The 22,759-nt window shown below is 33.5% G+C and overlaps 1 protein-coding gene across 9 annotated transcripts in view; it reads left to right on the forward strand.

The window, feature by feature from the left end:
• The window catches only part of BIRC6 (baculoviral IAP repeat containing 6), a 153,109-nt gene that overhangs the window by 16,457 nt on the left and 113,893 nt on the right, over positions 1-22,759 (forward strand). For 6 of the 9 annotated variants that reach the window (XM_032216649.1, XM_032216653.1, XM_032216657.1 and 3 more), the window contains 15 exons: positions 1,186-1,323; positions 1,971-2,164; positions 3,611-3,722; positions 6,259-6,341; positions 8,159-8,381; positions 8,466-8,626; positions 10,230-10,288; positions 11,141-12,535; positions 14,874-15,023; positions 15,490-15,715; positions 16,875-17,035; positions 17,772-17,900; positions 19,358-19,489; positions 19,691-19,869; positions 21,171-21,316. In XM_032216649.1, the coding sequence (XP_032072540.1) occupies positions 1,186-1,323; positions 1,971-2,164; positions 3,611-3,722; positions 6,259-6,341; positions 8,159-8,381; positions 8,466-8,626; positions 10,230-10,288; positions 11,141-12,535; positions 14,874-15,023; positions 15,490-15,715; positions 16,875-17,035; positions 17,772-17,900; positions 19,358-19,489; positions 19,691-19,869; positions 21,171-21,316 (3,488 nt within the window). The remainder of the gene's footprint in view (positions 1-1,185; positions 1,324-1,970; positions 2,165-3,610; positions 3,723-6,258; positions 6,342-8,158; positions 8,382-8,465; positions 8,627-10,229; positions 10,289-11,140; positions 12,536-14,873; positions 15,024-15,489; positions 15,716-16,874; positions 17,036-17,771; positions 17,901-19,357; positions 19,490-19,690; positions 19,870-21,170; positions 21,317-22,759) is intronic. The other 3 variants (XM_032216652.1, XM_032216654.1, XM_032216655.1) reach the window with 1 other exon arrangement.

Consider the following 22,759-nt stretch of genomic DNA (forward strand, 5'->3'; position numbering starts at 1 on the left):
ATTTTAATTGAATTTTAGCTGTTGGTATATTTTGAGAAAATTAATCATGAAGATCTATTTAACTAGAATAAGCGTACCTAACTAGGAAATAGTATTATGTGTGCGCACTATCATTTTGCAAATTGTGCCTGGGTGATAAGAACTGGATGAAAGAGTCAAATAGGAACTCCTTTATTGTTGATCATACAACCTTGTTTTAAGCTTTTCAAGCTTGTAATGTACCACAAATAAGTTACTTTGGGATGCATATTGGTACAGAATACAAGAATTGTAACAGTTCACTATGAAAAAGCATGGGTGAATACAAATCTGATGCCCACTTGGATTAATTGTTTGGCTAATAATAATTTATTACTAATAATCAAATAATTTGTTTTTGCATCTACTGCAAAGTGATCTAGTAAAGAAGATACGTTGCTACTTGCTATTATTGTTTTGAGCATCTACTATATTGTATATCATGATACATGTATCTCATTTTAAATTATATTTTTATTAATTTTTTAATATATAGTGCAAATAATACCACTGGAAAACGAGACTTGATTATTTAATTCCATCCTGAAAAATTGTATATTTAACAGAATATGGAATAGTAACAATTAAAAAAAAGGCAGAAGGGGAAAAAAAACTTTAGAATTGTGCTGTTTTGCCTCCTTGCCAATAACAAGATTGAGACCTGGAAGATTTCATTAAGCCAGACTTTGGAATGTGTCACACATGCACCTTTCCAAGAATATATAATCATTTTGATTATGAAAGTTGTAAGTTTAAATGCGAGATCTATTTAATATGATCTGAACACAAATCAGTTTCTTCTCTTTTTTTAACTAACTTCTGTGGGTATTTTATAATACCATGACATAATGCTGGCTTTGCTGTTTATGTTTAGGATGTTGATATATCCCAATAGTAGTCTTTTATTTCTAAAGTAATTTGGATATATTTCTTGTGAAGAAGCACTTTCTCTATTTTTACTTTGGATTTTTATCTGGAACTAGATTCAAATGGTTTTCTGAGTACTGAGTTATTTTTGTAATAACTAAATGCCTTAAAATATTTTCCCATTTATGCCTTATTCCTTAAACATTTGTTGCAAAAGATAAATTCTTTATAGAAAGCAAAAAATTGAATTAATAACTCCAGTGCTTGTCAGAAGTTAAAAAATTGCTTTTTGCATCTCAGGCTCAACAACTGTTGTCTGCTTGCATAGAGAAGATAGATGTGTCAAGCACAGAAGGATATGATTTGTTTCTTGCACAATTGAAAGATGGATTAAAAAATACCTCACATGAAACAGCAGCGAACCACAAAGTTGCAAAGGTAAGAAATCTTATCACTGTTTTTAATGCCATAGAGTTTTCTGTTTTGCTGTTACTATTCCATATTTGATTTTTAATAGTTGTTTTCCCTTGCAATGAATTTGTTAATCAAAGTTTGAACATGAATATGCCATATAAATGTTGGGAAGAGAAAGTTGGACACTTTGTGTTTAGTTACCATCATATGTTTATAATACAGAGAGGATTCATTTTTTAGCCATTGTTGTTTCTCTCTTAATGTAGGACATTAGTTACTTCGTGGTAAGCAAAAGTCTGAAAGGGAAGTCTTCGAAAAAATTTATATAGTTATTCTGTTTGAGTGAACTGTTTTCAGAACAAAAATAAGTCTAGTTTTTATGTTTATATTTGTAGGGTTGAGTATCTGTAACTCCTTACAGTAGCTATGTTGGGCAGGGCTGCTGGGAACAAAAAGTCACCAACATCTGGAGGGCCAGAGGTGTACTATGTTTGTTCTGTTTCAAAGCAAAATATCTCAAAGTTGCTGGGGTAGCATACCTACTTTTAAAGACATTTTATACCCATTAGCCTTGTTATTGCATTTATATCCTAAAAATACATTCCCATTGTGTTTTGGAAGTTGAGGTCTTGTACTCAATAACTCAAATTTAATTTATTTATTTATTGTAGTGGGCAACTGTTATGTTCCATCTCCCTCACCATGTATTGAAGTCTATTGCCAGTGCCATTGTAAGTGAACTCAAGAAAATAAATCAAAACATTGCTGCCTTATCTGTAGCTTCATCTGTTATGGATAGATTATCTTACCTCTTGCCCAGTGCACGACCGGAACTTGGTGTGGGGCCTGGCCGATCAGTGGATAGGTATGGCGAAGTTAATTCACATTTTTAAAAAGTTTTGTTTCACTTGCATGCGTATTTTTAGTCTGATTTAAAGCAATATTATTGGTGAGACAGATTGCATGTTTTCAGTGCTATGTGTGACAGTTCCTCACAGAATTCAAAGAGCACTTGCTTGAGAAAGAAGGCAGAGAAATGGTAGGGAGTTGTAAGTGCCCTCTCTATACCAGCATCACATGGTTTATGTAAAGGAGTCACTATAGCAGCCTATATATGAGCAAGGACTATATATTATGGTGTCAGTTGTTATGTTATCCTTGTGGACATGTTCCTGTTAGTAAAGCCCCAACCTACAGAATCATATTTATTTTTACAAGTACTTCAGTTTCACTTGGGCTCCACAGATTTCTTAGAAAATAAACATGCAGAATGCTGCATGTGCAGCATCCAGCTGTGCAGGAAGAAAAATGCTAAAGTAATTTGGATAGTAGGGAGCATTCTTCCTAGAATATTGATATACTGTAAGTTGTTGTGCTTCCTTGTCAAGCCATTTTGCATCTAGGGTACAGTATTCAAAATTTCCAACATGCCTAACATTTGAAAACTGGCAATTCGTCTGATGATTAATAGTCTTCCTGTTTTAGTAGAGTTAGAATGGTTTTAGACTTAGTTCTGAGTCCCCTTGTATAGCTAATCATAGCACATCTTAGATACTCAAGTTACTATATGCAGTTTTGTTTGTTTATTTGTTTAGTTTGTGTTTTGTTTGTTTATTTGTTTAATATGTGAAAAGTTATTACATCTATACAGGGGAATATAATTAATATTGTGTTTTCAGGTAATATGTTTTTAGATACATAAAACCAATGTGAAGATTGATATTGGAGGGGGTCTTATTGAGCTCAGTGAATAGGTACACTTCTGGGTGCTGCTAGTTTTGGCAATGTATTCTCTGCACATACAAAAAACCTGATTGTAGGGAACCACATGGATTATGGTTTATCCATTTCTGGTTTTTGAAATAATTCATGAAGGGAAAAGCCCACATTCTCCCTCTTAAATATCCAGAGATACAAGAAAAAGATTGCAACAGTGTTTTTTAACTTTTGCAAACTGAATGCTGCATTATCATTGTGTCTTGTAATATACCTATGAATTCACCTGTTTTTTATGTGAGGAATGGGAGGCAATCACTGTTCTGGGAGATAACCCTTAATTGTGAGCAAGTATCTATGGTGGAATATAGATTCTATAAGAGAGAATTATAGTATGGGTGATAGAAGGAGTAAGAAATTCAGCAGAGGGAGGAAGAGAAATACAGGTCATCATTTAAGTTGTGATTTTATGAGCGGGGTGCAAATCGTAAATAATTTTGCTTCTTTTGGAAGGGGCAATGGTCACAAGATTGGAGAATTAATAACAGCTAGGGAGCCTTTGAACTGTTTGTAATTCCTTTTTTCTTCTTCCAAGGTCTTTAATGTATAGTGAGGCTAACAGACGGGAAACCTTCACCTCATGGCCTCATGTAGGTTATAGGTGGGCACAGCCAGATCCCATGGCTCAAGCTGGGTTCTACCATCAGGTAAATAAATAGATTTCTAACTGAAAACATAGCAATGTATTATTCTTAGTGCTGTATATTCAAATACTTTGTCTTCTGAAAATATATTCAATAGTTTTCTGTTGGCCCTGATTGTGCCTTTAATCCTTTAAAAGAGTCACATGTTCAGTTTTTCAGAAATAAAGTTTGCATTGTAATAAATATTACAAATGTTAATTTTAAAGGTGCTATAAATCTGGCCAAGTGTTTATAAAATATATTTTGAATCCATTTGCAAAGCAATTTAAAGGATATAAGATGGGGAACAACTACATAACTGTCTTTGCATAAGGTGGAGTAAATGGTGTATGCCATATTTCACCCTGAAGCACAACTCAACCATGTAGAAATAAGCCACTTAACCACCATATTAATGATATTGTGTTTAATCTCAGTAAGTGGCATCCTCAGTAATTAAAATAGGAGTAAGCCTTACCAGTACTTGATTCGAAAGACTTCAAGGAATACCAGAACTATAGACTAGACTGCAAAGTAGAAAACATTCCAGAAATGGTGGTGAGAAAACTCTTTGAAGGCTGTTTTATCATACCACTTCAAAAAAACTTGATGCATTCAAACATGATCATGAGGTTACCTTTTTGTGTTTTCTGGGTAACTGGATTTGTTTCACAATAACCTGCGATCCTACAGTCTCCTATCTATTCACTGTATTCATAAAAGTCTCTGAGGCTTAATATATAAGAGCTTTCTAGAAGTAAAAAGAGCCCTGAGGACAGCAGACAGTTCTTAATATGTTATGCTAATGGTTTTGGGTTTTTTTAATTACTTACAATATTTTAAAAAGAGGGGCAAAGAGTATTGACTTTTCTTTGTTAGGTAATTGTTGAAATATGCAATATTTCCCATATTTTTATTTTACTATGCCAATATTTTTAAATAGAGAAATAATAAATAAAACACTTTATTTAAATTACACAAATAGCATATACAAATTATTAGGGACAGGATGTCATGCTATATTATTTTATTTAAAAAAGCAAACATTTTTGTAAATTGTCTGTTTCAAATCAGATCATTCTTTAATATTTAACTTTGACGTAGGACTATATACTATTCTTAATTATTGATTTTGAAAGATGATAGGAGAAGAGCTGTGGCAAAAGTAATCAGGAGTCTGGTAGCACCTTTTCTGACTAACAGTTTTTATTAAAATGCATAAGGTTTTGTGAACTGAAACTCACTTCAGCTAGTAATGTGCCCCCAGAAGATTGTATAAAATATTTAAAAAATACAGTGTTGCAGGTTAACTCACTGCTCACTGCCAAGAGTTCAAGTCTCACCGGCTCAAGGTTGATTCAACCTTCCATCCTTCTGAAGTTGGTAAAATGAGGACTCAGATTGTTGGGTGCAATATGCTGACGCTGTAAATTGCTTAGAGAGGCCTGGAAAGCACTATGAAGCGATATATAAGTCTAAGCGCTATTGCTATTAACTATATTATATATTTTATATGTGGCCCACGACAAATTGTCTTCAGTCGTTGTGGCCCAGGCAGGCAGAAGGTTGGCTATTCACAATCTAAGGCATTGAATGACTAGACTGGTGTAGGATTTAAATTGGGATGAGGTGAGTGAAGAAGTGAGGGCAAGATAAATCAGGCAAACTTCCAGTACTTTATCAATTACCAATTGCAATATATTAAAAATCTCTTGGATTTGTTAAGAATTTCTGAGATAGTCTATAACCTTTTGATATTTGCAAGTACAACAATCACGCCTCAATAGTTGAGTTAAAGTCTCATTTTTCAATTTTTGAGATGTGCTATAAAATGTCCTGGGAGTGTAAGAAAGGCTAGTAAAGCATCCATCTATAGTAGTTGATTCTGAAGCCTTTTTTAAAAAGACACCAGGGATTTCCAAAAGAGAAATAATTGCAAATATCATACTTAACCATTACTACAGCAAAGCTTTTCTGTAGTTACTTGTGACCAAATGTGTTTTATTCATTCAGGATATTCCTGCCCCAAATTTTCTATAATAAATGGAGGTTATATGGATTGCAATAGGACTTAGACTTATGTAATGGTTTACAATGCTTTACAGCCTTCTCTAAGCAGTTTGCAGAGTCGGCATATTCCCCCCAACAATCTGGGTCCTCATTTTACCCACCTCGGAAGGATGGAAGGCTGAGTCAGCCTTGAGCCTGGAAAGATTCAATCTGCCAAATTGCAGTCAGACGGCAGTCAGTAGAAGTATCCTGCAGTACTGCGTTTAACCACTGCATCACTGCGGAAGTTTATTTGTATTATAAATTTGTGATTCTCTCATTTTGCAACAGCACAAGGAGACAAATATTGTTATACATGTTATACATTTTTCAAGAAGCTTATCCCTTCACGAACTTGCATTTATCCAGAAGACTTTTTTTCTTTCCTTTTTTTTTGTATGTATGTTAAGATACTAGCAAAGATATGTTCTCTGCTGTGTGTGAGTTTATATATATGGGATACCATATGCCACATTTAAAATTTTATTTGTTACTCTCACTTCTCCCGTAGCCTGCATCATCAGGAGATGACAGAGCCATGTGTTTTACGTGTAGTGTATGTTTGGTATGCTGGGAGCCAACAGATGAACCTTGGTGAGAATGTAATATTTGAAACATCTGCACTGCTTTCTATTCTTTATCTAAGGCTTACCTTAGAAACTGGGTTAGATCTATTTTAGATCTTTTTGTGACATGTTTAGGTTCAGTATTGATTACAGTATTTAAGTAATTAAAAATGTCAAAATGTAGCATAGGATTTTCTGATAGAATTCTTTTAGAATTTAATATTTAAATATTAAATAAATATTTTTCAATGTTCAGTAATACACATTTTCTTTAAAAAAAATTTTTTATTAACAAACATGTAAAATACACACACACAAAACACAGACATACACCACATTTACACAATACAATACGAACAGGAGCTTCCTGTTCTTTATAATAGCAATTATCAATCGATACCGCTCACCTTATATTATTTCCCCTTCTGTTGTATTTTATTTGGATTTCACCATTCTTAACCCTCTTATTTTACTATTATTTTTTGAGTTTTGTTATATTTCTTCATTGATTTTTGTTTCTTTCCTCCATCCACCTATACCATTTATCCCATATCTGGTAGAATTCTGATTCTTCTTTTCCCTAGTTAGTTTGTCCATTTCAGCACAATCCATAACCTTTCTTATTATTTCATCTTCGCTTGGAATTAATTTGTTTTTCCATTTCTGGGCAAAGGCAATCCTTGCCGCCGTAATTATATGTAGTATTAAATACTGGATTTCTTTTTTGTATTTCGCAGACATTATTCCTAATAAAAAAAACTTCAGGTTTCCATTCTATTTTAACCCCTGTTATTGCCTCCAGCCAATTTTTGAACCTTTTCCAAAAAATTTTAGCCTCCTCACAGATCCACCATAAATGGTAATATGTTCCGTGTATTAATACACATAATTTCTATTTGGGGAGTTTTTGTCTTATTTCAAAAGAACATAAGAGTGCTTTAAAAAATTAGATTGAATAATGAGATTTTTAGCGAATGGAATGACGAACCAGCCATTATTCCTAATCATCACTCTTAAATAATACTTGTAAGCAAATCATAACTATTTCAGAACCAATGTCTTCCTATTATTATTCTGGAACTTAGGGATAACTGATTACATCAATACTTCCTTTTTTATTTTCCAAATTGTCGGTTGATTTTAAGTTATTTATTCACCGATTCACAATTCTGAGAGACAAATGTTGATAAAAAGTATTTATTTTTCTAGTAACTCATCTTTATACACTTTCTGGAGCATGTATGTTTACAATTGATTCTCCTAATATGTTGGTTTCTTTCTCCTTTCCCTAAAATAATCACTTTTATGCATTTTTGAATTGTGAATTACATCTCAAGATGCTGAATTATGAACGTTAACATGTACCGTAAATCTACTGCAGTACAAATACGTATTATGTGAAACTTTATGTAAACATTTTTCATCAAAATCACAAATTTCACTGCATTCAGGTAAAAATTAAAAGTGAATGAGTTCCTTAATACCCTCTGGATCCATACTATGAAAGATAAGATGGGGAAGTACAGCTTCCTATGTCAGCGACTATAAAGTCCCAGAAGGTAATCTCCGTTCTCCAGATAAGATTGTTTGGAGGTACAGAGAGCTGCAGTAGAGGAGTAATGACCAAAAAAATCACCTTTGCTCCTTCTCTGCAAAAGTGGATATGAATAGGGTTTTGCTCACAGGAACTTTGGAATTTATACTTTATCTCTTTAACTTATCTAGGTTAGTGCTTTTATCTTACAGGCTAATTAGCCAAACACCTTAGCTTATATGCAGCAAAATTAGTAATGAGAAAAAAATAATGCTGTTGCATTTTAACACTTATTTTTCTAATTCATTAAGGTCTGAACACGAAAGACATTCCCCTAACTGCCCATTTGTGAAAGGTGAACATACGCAGAACGTGCCCCTTTCGGTCACGCTGGCAACAAGTCCAGCACAATTTCCTTGCACAGATGGCACAGACAGAATAGTCTGCTTTGGATCTGGAAGCTGTCCTCATTTTTTAGCTGCTGCAACAAAACGAGGAAAGATCTGTATATGGGATATTTCAAAACTTATGAAGGTATCTTGTTGTCTAGAGTTGTAATGCTAATTATATGAATAAGAATTTGTATCTAAGTTTAATTATGTTTTTACATTTGCATAGGTGCACTTAAAGTTTGAGATCAATGCTTATGATCCAGTAATTGTACAGCAACTTGTATTGTCTGGGGAACAGAGCTCAGGGGTTGATTCAAGAAGACCAACAATAACATGGATAGAAGATTCATCTAGCTGTTCAGATATACCAAAATTAGAAGGAGACAGGTATGATAATATTTGATTGAATGTGAGTGTACTTATTTCTTTGAAAAGAGTCATAGTGTACTGAGGTAGAACTATCAGTATTTAGTTCCTTCCAAGAGAACATAGCTTTGTTTTCACAATACAGAAATGTGCCCCCAAAGATGTTACTTTAATTTATATTTGATCCAATATGAAGGGTTTCTTTTTATACAGAACAGTTGTTCTAAAAATACATTTTTGCACTCATACTTATTATTTTCAGCAGGAAATATATTTATTTCATTTATATACTGCTGACATGACTCACAGAAGTTTACAATAATAAGATATTGAAACAAAAGCAGGTAAAGCCCTAGTGGGCTTTATAAATAGTACTTGCAAAGGTTTGTCTTAAAAGGTTGTAGAAATACAGAATGAAAGCTAACATTAAAATATCAACTTGTTTGTAATACAGACAGTAAGTGAAGTACATTAAGAGATTAAGTTCAACATTAATTTTATATGAATTGCAGTGCAATTTAACTACTGTTGTAAGATTTATGCAGAACAAATGAATAGTCCATATTAAAATGATTAATAAATTTATAAAATCTGAGGATGCTAATAACTTCATAATTTATATTAACTATTAATTTAAATTTATGAGTTTCTATTAACTGTTAACAATTAACACATAGAATTATTTATAGAACTTTATTTCTGAAGACTTTTTTTCTTAGTTCAGTTAAGCAACTCTGCATTTTTCTTCTCTTGCCATTTGATATGTCTTAGTTTGAATTATTAATCTAGAAGCCGTATAGTTCATGTTAGTTTATGAAAGCTTAGTTTATCATTTGAATGTCATCAATATAGCTCAATCCTACCTACAGATTGAAAGAACAGACATGAGTTGCCCTTTCCTCCTTTGCCTTTATATATTTCTTGGTTTATTTTGTATTTTTAACAATAGCACTGACATAATATACAGCTTCACAGTGCATTACAGCATTCTCTAAATGGTTTACAGAGTCAGCCTATTGTCCTCAATAATCTGGGTCCTCATTTTATTGACTTTAGAAGGATGGCAGGCTGAGTCAACCTTCAGATGGTCAGGATCGAATTCTTGGCAGTGGGCAGAGTCAGCCTTCAATACTGCATTCTAATCACTGTAGTAGTTGTAGCTAGTACTTAGTTATCTTAATGTTTGAATTAGCAATGCTCGTTTTTCAGCAAGAAGCAGAAACTACATAATTAACACTATTTGCAGCATGTTTTCTCTTGATTTCTCTTGATTTATAAAAAACAGAATATATGTCCTGATGATCTCACTAGTGTGAGAGTTTAATTGACTCTCCTTGATGGTTAACTTGAAGTCCTCAACAAATTCTTTCCCATATACCTTCTAAAGCAAAAATACAGGCTACTTGCTTCTGAATTGGAGGATCATATAGGTTAAATCACAGAATGGATTTAAAATAAGTATAATCATCGTTGGACTCATCAGTAGTTTGCCTAACTAATTTAATTTAATAATCATATAATATGCTGTTATATTAACAGGTTTTAATGCTAAAATTTATGTTTAGAAATAGGTATATTGTATTAAATTGTTTTCTTGGCTTAATTTCTCTAATCTTGATTTTAGCGATGATTTGCTAGAAGATTCAGACAGTGAGGAGCATTCCAGATCAGAATCAGTGACTGGTAGGCACATAATATTTATTATGAAATAGTAATAACATTACTTGCAATTATTTACAATGCTTTTGTCAATAAAGAGTAAGGATTACATACCTTGCAATTAGTCTTAATACTTTGATTTAGAATTAAGAAATAAAGTAACCTGTTTTTTAACATAAGCAGGGCAGAGGGAATGAGTTCAGTGAAAGTGTGGCACATAATTCTTTTTCTTCTGCTCCTCCCTGCAATCTTTTCAACAAAGAAGGGGCAGCTCCCAAATCAAGATCCTTTTTAAGGGCTGTCTGATTAACAATGTCTTCATACTATTCTCTGAGGACAAAATGTATTTGAAACCCTTAAATCTTTTTGGAGGTTGGGGGATAGATCATTTTGACTGCCCCCTATTTTCCTTCAAGGTTGGATCTCTACCACTGATGCTGAAAATATGCATAGGTTTCCTCTTATTTCCGTTTTAGACATTGGATATTTTATCTTTCACTTTAACAGTATAGAAATTATACCTGTTTGTGTGATTATCTTATATTAATACATTATGCAAATGTCTTATACCATATTTTAAATGCATTGCTCTACCTGGTAATTTACTTCTATTCTGTAAATTTTTTAGGTGTCAGACATTCACATGACAAAGCATATTTTTGCCATCCTCAAGCTTAGGCAAGCTACAATTACCTGGTTTGGATAAAATAGAAATATTTGAAGATAACATTAGATGTTGGTTTGCGTGTGTGTGTGTGTATGTGTGTGTCAATAAATTAAATAAATAAATAAAATGTAAAGGTTTACAAAAACATAATTGTACTATGGATAAGATCTGGTTTTGTTTTGTTTTACATTGTATGTTTTATCTTTAAGGACACACATCACAAAAGGAAACCATGGAGGTCAGCCTTGATGTAACTGCTCTCAGCATTCTTCAGCAGCCTGAGAAACTTCAGTGGGAAATAGTTGCAAACGTACTTGAAGACACAGTGAAAGATTTAGAAGAACTTGGGGCAAACCCTTGCCTGACTAACTGTAAAAGTGAAAAGATGAAGGAAAAGCATCTAGAACACCACAACATTCCCTTTCCTTGTTTGTTAGCTGGAGGTTTATTAACATACAAATCGCCTGCTACCTCTCCTGTTAGTAGTAATTCTCAGAGATCACTGGATGATTTAAGCAGGACTCAAGCTGGTAGTATATCAGACCTGGGATCAACTGACAATGAATCCTGTACTAATTCAGAACTGAATTCTCCTCTGGTAAGGAGGACTTCACCTATATTACTGCTTTACAGCATTAAGGAATCTGATGAAAAAGCAGGAAAAATCTTTTCACAGATGAACAATATCATGAGTAAAAGTTTACATGATGATGGTTTTACAGTCCCACAAATCATAGAGATGGAGCTGGATAGCCAGGAGCAATTGCTGTTGCAAGATCCTCCTGTGACATACATTCAGCAGTTTGCAGACGCAACAGCCAGCCTAACTTCTCCGGACTCTGAGAAGTGGAACTCAATGGTTCCCAAACCTGGAACTTTGGTTCAGTGCCTAAGACTGCCAAAGTTTGCAGAGGAGGAGAATTTTTGTGTAGATTCAATCACTCCTTGTGCAGATGGAGTTCATTTATTAATAGGACTGCGGACATGTCCTGTTGAATCCCTGAGTGCAATAAATCAAGTAGAGGCCTTGAATAATTTAAATAAATTAAACTCGGCACTATGTAATAGAAGGAAAGGAGAAATAGAATCTAATCTTACTGTAGTGAATGGTGCAAATATCAGTATGATCCAGCATGACTCACCAGCAGACGTACAGACGCCCTTAATAATCCAGCCAGAACAACGAAGTGCTAGTGGTGGTTATCTAGTGCTTTATAAAATGAACTATGCCACTAGGATTGTGACTCTAGAAGAGGAACCTATAAAAATTCAGCATATCAAAGACCCCCAGGATACCATTACCTCATTGATTTTGCTCCCACCAGACATATTGGATAATAGAGAAGATGACTGTGAGGAACCTACAGAGGAAATACAATTAACTTCTAAGAATGGCAGCGAGAGAGAAAAAAGATCGGAAATCTCTGCTCTTGGGCATCTAGTAATAACCACTCAGGGAGGCTATGTTAAAATATTAGATCTTTCAAACTTTGAAATCCTGGCCAAAGTGGAGCCACCTAAAAAGGAAGGTACTGAAGAATCAGACAAATTTGTCTCAGTAATATACTGCTCAGGCACTGATAGACTCTGTGCATGCACTAGAGGTAAGATTTTCATTTGTTTTTTTTTAAAAAATGCTTCATTTTTTCAGGTTTCTCTGTTTATACCATGGGATGTCAACTAGGAAAGAAAAGTCAAAATGGTAGCCATGACAATCTTATCAAAAATCTGCCCTCTTGTTTGTTTGTCATCCATAACTTCCACACATATATGAGTGGAAAGGCTTCAGTCTCGCAGTCACAGCTATTGTCCTGATCTTTTAAGAGGCTTCTCTTCTTTATGTTTTTATTTAAATTTAAAATATTACCTTGTACTATTATCTATTTCAGAATAAAAACCTAAGTTATTTTATGGGTAAAATTAAGGTGAAAAAATGGTGAAAATAAGAGTTCACTTAATAGTATAGAACAAAATAATAATGGACACACAAGTATCTCTCTCTCACACACACACACACGAGACAAAAATAGTACTGAGATTAAAGATAATTTTTTTCCTGAACTAACCAAGTTTGTAAAAATTTGTTTTGAAATCTTTTTAAGACGTTTACTAATAATACATTGTTGTCTTAGTTTGCACGTACTATTTCCAATACCTTTAAAACTTTCCATTTCTGATCAAAGGTAATGATTTTGTTACCATGATATTTTGTTGTTGTTGTTTTTAAATCTATTACCAGACAATCAGTTTCTGATAAGAAGCAAAATCAAATTTCAATTTTCCACCCAGTAGGGCTTAGATATGTCTAACAACTGCTTTCAGTGCTGGAAATATAACCAAACTCCTACTTTAATTAGTGACTAAAATTTCCTAAATTAAAGAACACTAAATCAAACTTTTAAGCCATGCTCACATATTCAATATTAAGTCCATTCCAAAACATGATTGAGGTTAATAGAGACGCCCAGTGATACTGGTTAAAATGAAGAAGATAAAAACTACTATTGTCATAAGAGTAACACACTTTTAACAAAGAAATCCTGCCTATTTAATTCTTTCATAAAATATTAACTATTAATTTAGCAATATGATTAAAATAAAAATCTGTTTATTTTTATGACAAATTCTTCCCCATAGACCTAAAGGGCATTATTGTCTTTGTATCTGTTTTCATCTGGGTATTTTTTAACATTTTTAAAACAATCTAATCAGCTAAACTGTATGTTTTCCTGGAAATAATAATCTCTGGGTAATAAATAACTGGGCAATAAACAAAACAATAATAGTTTAACCATTAGCTATATTAATTTTATTTTATGAAATATTTACAACTTCTACAAATTTAGATAGAGAGCAGTGGTGTTCATTGAAAAACCCTGAATATTATTTGCATATAACAATAGTTTCCCTTTAAATTCAGCTAGCACATTCCATTAATTTCACAAGTTTGTCTTGTAAACCATGCCAAGGGTTCCAACACCAGATTGGAAATTAAATGTAATAAAGGACACCTTTAATAAATTCCATGTTGTATTAGTTGAGTGAGCTTGTTATTGTGGTTTTTCTATGTCTATGTAAGTCTGTGGTTACAGTATAACATTTGAGTTTGAGAAACCTTAATTGTAGTTTGCTGTTTATTATTTATTATTATGATGATTCAGTTGGTTTTAAACCTGTCTTCACCACCCTGAGGTGTGATTTGGTCTTTACCAAATGTCGTTTTATGAATAATATCCTAGATTTCCTAAAAAAAATTAAGGATGCAGCCAATTCCTCTGAGTGTACATCTAAAATTATTGGAAGATTTAAGATATTTCTAAAAAAAATAGTCTGTTTGCCCGCTATGTGTAAAAAAATGGAAATTAATTCCACTATAATTGGTATGCATTGTTCCCAAGGAATTTTTTATTAGATATTATTTTACTTCATTGTAAATATGTCATTTCAGAAGGCAATGATTTTCCAGATTTTTCTCTGTATTATTTATGTCCAATTGAACTAATTCCATTTTAGTAAAACTGTTGTGTTGCCTATTCTTCCGATGTTGTTTTAGTTTTAAATCAATAATAGTAATTAATGGCTGCAATCGTTATCTGTTATGAAAAAATCATCTGCTAACCTGAAGGAATGAATGTCCAAGGAAATGAACAACAGTTCTTGAGCATCATGAGAACTGACAGTCCAAGTAACAATGAAACTGCTGCCAGTGGTATTCCAAGAACAGCTCATCAAAACTTGACCCTCCATTTTTTAAAGAAAGATCATCCCATTAGGAAATATTACTGTGCCATACAACATACTCAAAACCTGATTTGAAGTAAATCTGTCTTGCCCAAGAAAATACACTCCATTGAAGCACTTCGTCAAAATGAGTTTGTGCGTACATGTGCTTAATTTGGACTGTTGTGGACTTCTATTTAAATTCTCAACTCTTTCTTTTAGGTGGAGAACTTCATTTTCTCCAGATTGGAGGAACTTGTGATGATGTTGATGAAGCTGATATTCTTGTGGATGCATCTCTGTCTAAAGTGACGGAGCAATTAACAGAAGGCACAAAGCCTTTATCTAATCCTTCAAGTCCAGGCATTACAGGTAAGTCTTCAATTTTACATTCATGTTTTCAGAAGGTATATTATTTGATTGAAGAAACACAATACAGTACCATTTTAAAGTCTCATAAAATGAGCAGTATGCTTTTTTTGTTATATTGTGCCTGCCTACTGCAAAAATTCTCATCTGTTTTTGTGCATGTTACTTTTGCAAAAATGTGTTTTCCAAACTAAAATGAATATTGAAACCTGAACCAGAATGTTCATAGATTGTTTTTCCCAGCAGCAGATGGCTAATCAGTTTTATTTCTAAATGCCAACTAGAGACTCTGTAACATAACATGCATGAAAACATGGTGCCATGAAATATGTATGTGTACTTAGTTCTAGTGTAACTGAACCAAAAGACAAATATTTTAAAAAGTGCTGTAGCTTCTTGTGGAAACTACTGATTTTTTTTTGTGATTAAATGTTTTTAAACATCTTTTTATTTTCTAATTACAAAACAGGAGTTGATCTTCTGGTGGACCAGCCATTCTCGCTTGAAACTTTGACATCTTTAGTAGAGCTTACTCGTTTTGAAACGTTGACACCACGATTCTCAGCTACAGTTCCACCATGCTGGGTTGAAGTGCAACAAGAACAGCAACAAAGACGACATCCACAACATTTGCACCAGCAGCATCATGGGGATGCAGCTCAACATACCCGGACTTGGAAATTGCAAACTGATAGGTAAATCATTTTTGAGAGAACATTTGCCTCCCTACTTTATTTAAACATTAAATCTTCTGATATCTTGAGTTATAAATGGAATTTCCTAGTAGAAGTCTTCTTTTATATTTATTATTATTTTAATCCCTGCTTTATTGTTTTTATAAGTAACTCATGCTTGTGAATATACCTAATACTCCTTCCTCCTTCAGTTTTCATCACAACAACAATACTGCGAAGTGAGTTGGATTGAAAGTAGGTCAAAGTCACCCAGTCAGCTTTCATGCCTAAGGCGAGACTAGAACTCTCAGTTTCCTGGTTTCTAGCCTGGTGCGTTAGCCACTAGAATCAACTGGATCTCATTTGTATTATATTACATATAAAAACTGGAAGGCGATGTGTTCTATAACTTGGTTTTAAATCCAAAGTTTCAGGTGGCCTACATCTATATAGAAGAACAATGTCCTAGAGCAGTGATGGCAAACCTTTTGTGGCTCGCGTGCCAAAAGCGGGGGGAGCTTCCCTGAAACCTTCTGAAGGCCCCTGAAGGCTCTGGAGGGCTAAAACCGGCCCTACGAGCAACCCGAAAACATATTCCTGAACTTCTGGTTTGCCCTTAGGGCCTGTTTTTCACGCTTCAGAGGCTTCAGGGAAGCTCCTGAAGCCTCTGGAGGGCGAAAAATGGCCAGCTGACAGGGCAACACTTCACGTGCCTGGACAAATGGCTCCATATGCCACCCGTGGCACGCGTGCCATAGGTTCGCCATCACAGTCCTTGAGGTATACAAACATTTCAAATTTGAACCATTTCAACTCAAAATGTCATGTATCCTAGCATGTTGCTTTTCATTTTAGAAGTGTTCTGAGTTTAAGATACTTTTTTAAGATTTGCAAAATGAGCAGACCATTTTACACTTAAACATGCTGTGTAAAACATTTGAAATTGGGCATTTTTAATCAAAATGAATGCAAATTCAAAATGTTCTAGACATTCCTAAACATATTTCAACTTGAAAATGTTATTGTATCTTACGTTACTGAATTAGATAGACTTTAAAAATTAGGTTCATACTAAAAATAGTGAGAAAGTTGTAAACATTCATATTTTATTATTGTACAGATGAAAATAAATTGGAGCTTTTATCTCATTGAACATTATTTTCATTTTTTTTCTTTGTAGCAACAGCTGGGATGAACATGTCTTTGAACTGGTTTTGCCAAAGGCTTGTATGGTGGGACATGTGGATTTCAAATTTGTTTTGAATTCAAGTATCACAAACATTCCACAGATTCAAGTGACTTTATTGAAAAATAAAGCTCCTGGTTTAGGGAAAGTTAATGGTAAGAAAATAACTGAACAATTTGCCTTCAGTAATATTTATATATTTCAAAATGGCATTATTAAACCATCAGTAGCTTGAACATGTTAAAGCAATGTCAAATGAAATGAAATCCAATGGGTGAACAGTGTCCCATGGTGAAAAGTTCAGAAAGCAGTAGGTATCACTGCATGTCAAAATGAGTTTTATCCTTCAATAAATATTTTTACTTGTTTTAAGAATGAGGAAATGCTATAAATGCTAATTTTGATTTTGATACTTTTTCTTTGCGTTGCAGGAATTCATTTCAGTTCTATTTTTAAACAATCTTTTTTATTTTCATTTTATTAGCATTTTACAGATGATATAATTTGTCTTGATACTATTTAAGTAACCAAGAATATTGTGAAACTTAAGATTGAGGATAACGTGGCAATTCCCATTTCTCAGATTTAACAGTTTGCTAATAATTGCCTCACAAGCCCACTGGCATTGGTGATCATAGAATTAGTAATTAAATCTATTTTAATTTTTATCCTTGCCCTGCTTCATTCTTAGAGCGTAGGTCTTGGTGTACCACTCAAAAGCCAAGACATTCCAAGCACCAATTGTTTCAAGGTTCATGATAGTTTTAAAATATTTAAAAATGTTTCTGTAACACATTCACAACATATTATGTGATAAAATTATGCTCCAAAAGAGATTGTGCTAATTTAAAAAATCTGAAAGTGTTTTTTTCCTATGTATTTGTTCTCCAGAAGCAGCTGTAGATAGACAGATAACTTTTCCTCTATCACCAGCTCATCATGAAATGGAAAGAAATGGAAAAACAGGGTTGGATGATTTGAATGAAGAAATGCAAAACATGGATGTAGAAGAGTCACAGTGTGAGTTTTGCTGAAGTATAACATTCTTTTAAATAGAGTTGCCACATAGAAGCTTGCTAGATAAGTTTTAGAAGGAAGTCTAGTGAACTTTTGCTTCTGGGTTCCATTAGTAGTTTCTTCTAGTGCTTGTCTTTACTGATTCAAAAAGGAATGGTTTTAGGCCCTGGATGTATGTTACATTGTTAGTTGAGATGTTTGTTTGCTAAGATATTCGTTTATTTAATTAATTTTGTTATTTTGTTCTTTGGTTTTAACCCTGTAGTCATCATTTAGACTTACAATTTTGAGAACAGTGGCTGTATAAATTATATAAATCATAATTAAGTAACTAAATAAACTTAGTTTCTCTTATTCTGGGATCCTGTTTATTACTGGTTTTACCAACTAAAATCTGCTTTACCTCATTCATTGAAATATGAATGAATTTATTAGAATGAATTTTATTACTGTATATTCATTCTGATCATCATAGTTGGTAATCAAATACTGGAATTTCAGAAATCCTTCCATAAACAATTCATCCAAGTGCCACTATTTGCCAGAAAGAACCATCAGAAATTACTGTAACTCAGAACATCAAAAGAATGGAAAGGTCTTATTGGTTCCTTGAAAACAATTCAGGAAGGGATTACAGTAGTCAGATTACAAATGCCACCAAATTTTACTTCCTGTTTGATAAGTTGGTAACTTTGAAAAATAATTTTCTCTGACAGACTTGTCCCACTGAAAGGAATGCAAATCCTGATAAATTGCTACATAATCACAAAAAACCAGTGCAACAATAATGAAGTTCTAGAAATAAAATTTGGCACATATTGTCCTGAAGCTTTATATTTCCTTATTATATTGATGCATGAAGAATTGTTGTTACTTAGTGGTATAAAAATTACAATTTGAATGTCTGGTTAGAGGAGGAAATTGATGAAGCTGTCCACTTCATTTAAATGCTAATGTTCCAAGGAGATCTTAGTTTATCCTAATTTTAAAATAAATTAATGAACATTGGTATAAACTGAATGTCTAGCTCTTAAATATAATCATGGATGCATTATAAATTGAATATAAGGCCACGTTGTATGCTAGCATTGGAGACAAAATGTGTTAATTTTGTAGTTGATATAAGAGAAGTAACTTTCTAAAAGCATTAGGCTCATGAATGATAAATTTAAAAGACAAATTTGATCCTTCCATGATTGAACATACTACAATCATGGAAGTACTGGAGACAGTTCTGTTTATAATGAACTATGAAAAGAAAAATAGAAATAAAACTTTTACAAGAAACTTTTCATTTAAATGGATAGATTAAAAAAATAACATTAAATAGCAAAGTGTGTCAAGAGTTGGCTTTTCAAGAATATACCCTACTTTCAATGTTATTCTTTTAAAAGAATTATTTTGTATGTATAAGGTTGCTATGATCTGTGTAATTTTACTTTTTTATACTTTTTTTAAAGGCCTTCGGCTATGTCCCTTTTTAGAGGATCATAAAGAAGATATTTTGTGTGGACCTGTATGGTTGGCTACTGGACTTGACTTATCCGGACATGCTGGAATGTTGACACTCACAAGTCCAAAGCTTGTAAAAGGTAATACTCTTGGCAGAATATTTTGGAGAACAAAATCTAAAATGTGTGTGTGATTTTTTTTTGAAATGATTAGATACAGACCTGATATTTAGAATTGATTCCTGACTTTTAAAATGTGAATATTTTTCTGGTAAAAAGTTGGCCGATAATTGTTTCTATTGTGAGAATTAATTTATTTTCTTTATATCTGTTTTATTCTAGGCATGGCAGGTGGCAAATACCGTTCATTTTTAATCCATGTAAAAGCTGTGAATGACAGAGTAACAGAGGAAATCTGTAATGGAGGAATCTGGCCTGTTTTAAGGATACCATCTCTGAAACCTCAAAATAACAAGGGACATTCACTTGCATCACTTTTAGCAAAAGTTGCAGCAGGCAAGGTATTTAAATGATATATTTTTTGTCCAAAAAAAGGGCATGCATAGCCTTTAGAAGGCTTGTAGAGTGCTCCTGTGGGTGGGTGGGGGCAAAAACAATACAAAATAGCCCATTTTTCATGAAAACAGGCCCCCCAGGGGCACTCTGGAAACCGCCTAAAGGCTATGCACAGCCATTTTTGCAAAGGGGGCAGGGTTTCGGCAGGCCAAAAATGCTGTATTCAGTGTATAAGACACACCCAGATTTTCACCTTTTTTCAAGGGAAAAAGGTGCATCTTATACTCCGAAAAATACAGTATCTGGTGAACTATCCATTAGCAAAACCGTAGAATCAAGTAGTCTTGGAATTGGAAACTACCATGGAAGTCATTTAATCCAAATACTTGCTCAGAGCAACATCCATTAGATTCCATTGACAAATACTATTCAGCCTCTGTTTGAATATCTCTAGAATTTGTTCTATTTCCAGAACCGGTACTTTTAATCCTTTGGCTAAACATATCCAAACACTAAAAGCTGGCTGAGGAATTCTGAGAGTTGAAGTTCACAAGTCTTAAAATTGCCAGGGTTGGAGACTCCTGATTTAAGGGATAGTGGGATAGCTACTTGTCCTGATCTGAACTGTCTGATCTTATTTATGTACTCCAAAATAGAGTTATGCGTAATCAAAATTAACCACTGTTGTAACCTCCACATAGCAATTTTACTGTAATCTAATGAATAATAGAAGTTTCAAACTAACATTCCTGGCTAGTCAGGAAGAGGCTAGGAAATAAATGCAGGAGCTATTGCAGTGTGTTCACAACACACTAACATGCTTAATATGACATACAAATATTATCATTATACTTGTCAGAATCTGATATTCCTGATAATATTCTTAACTGCTGAACCTAGCTTAAAATGGTATGCAAGCCTAACATGTAGGACAGGGGACAATTTTTGATAATATCACTGTATTGTTTTCTAGTCATTTCCCTTTATGTAGTTGATAAAATAAGCAACATACTAATTTCTCTCTCTACGTCTCTCCTTCAATTTTTGATAGTTCTATCTTCATGCTTGCATTATTAAGAACATTATAATGTATAATACGCTTACATATTGAGGAACATAGTAGAACTTGTATATTGATGTTTCAAATTTTTATATAATGCAAGATTTTCAAATTCTGAGAAAATGTGTTTTGGTATTACTTGATAATAATTTAAGTAAATTTCATACCCTGGCAAAATGAAAAATACTTGTATGCATCCAGAGTATGACTTTTCAAATTCATGAATTGTTATTTTTTTTAAAACAGGACAAGTCTTCTAATAAAGCAGAAACCAGTACTTCCTCACGGAAATCTGACAACCTAAGAGGATGTGATTTGCTGCAAGAAGTATCTGTAACAATTAGAAGATTTAAAAAAACATCTATTTCAAAGGAAAGGTTAGTTGGTTATCAGTGAGTATATTTCATAAATACATTTTTAAACACGCATTCAAAAAGAATGTAGGTTAATGCATTATTGATATTATTATATTGAACTGCATTGTATCTCAAACAATAATATATAAGACAGGCTAACTATATTGAATATAAAAATAAAGATTTAATTTTAACTTGTTTAATTTAATTTAGATTTAATTAAAATAATTTAAAAATATATGGCAAATCTTCATTAGAACAAAACTTTTTTCCTCTCAAGTCAGATTTGACAATTATACTTACATGTCCATGCAGTTTTATAGACAACATTTTGAATAGTTTTTTTGCTGGTGCCTTTCTACAGCTGAGACAGAGTGACTGAATCAAAATCACCTAATTTTATGCTTAAAGCAGGACTAAAAATCAGAATGTCCTGCTCCTAGTCCAGCACTTTTAATTACTAAACTGGCTCACTCTACAAGTGGTGCTTGACATGACCAAAATGGAACACAAAATTTCCATTACTAAACAAGGCAGTTAAGTGAATTGTGCCCTGTTTTAGGATATATTTTTGCCAGTAAAGCAAATCATTGCAGTTGTTAATTGAATCATGTGATTGTTAAATGAATCTGGCTTTCCCGCATTGACTTTGCTTGTTGGAATCCAGCTGGAAAAGTTACAAATAGTGATCATGCATGACCCTGAGACATGGCATCTGTCATTAAATACATGCCAGTTGTCAAGTGCCTGAATTTTGGTCACCTGACTATGGGGATGCTGCAATGTTTGTAAGCGTAAAAACCATAAGTCATTTTTTCAATGCTGTTATAATTTTGAAGAGTTACAAAAGGAAAAGTTGTAAGTTGAGGACTAGCTGTATAGTAGAACATTTTGATGAAAACAGAACCTTTAGAAAATTAAGCATTTGTAAAATAGTAAATAGAAAAAGCACACTTAGGATTTTCTACCCTAGCTTCTTTTTCCCGTTGAACTAGAAGACAAACTTAATAACCATAGTCATCTTCAAATTGCAAGTAGTTTTCAACTTATGGCCACAATTGGGATCAGAATTTCAGTTACTAAGCAGTGTGCTCACTTTACTAAGTAAGAATACTAAGTAAAGTGAGATGTCAGTTGCTTAACACATTCAATACCATCATGGTTAGTAAGTGGAGGAAGTGTGGAAGTGCCATGGGGGTGGGGAAGGCTCGATGTAGGCAGGTGAGTTGGGGTGCTGCAATTTGGTGCAAAATCACAGATCCCCCTAGAAGCATCAGCTTCCCCACCCAGCCTAGCAGTGTGTATGACTGCAGGGCTGTAGCAACTCCCACCCACCCATGTAGGGCAGATTTGCAGCCCTCATGCAGTCATAAGTGCAGGTGAGCTGCCAATTTTGATCCTGTGACATCCAGGGACATTGCAAAAGCTGTAACTTTGGGCATGGATCATAAGTTCATTTTCCAGTACAATCATACTTAC

This window comes from Thamnophis elegans, chromosome 4 (genome assembly GCF_009769535.1).
Source record: "Thamnophis elegans isolate rThaEle1 chromosome 4, rThaEle1.pri, whole genome shotgun sequence".
Lineage (NCBI taxonomy): Eukaryota > Metazoa > Chordata > Lepidosauria > Squamata > Colubridae > Thamnophis > Thamnophis elegans.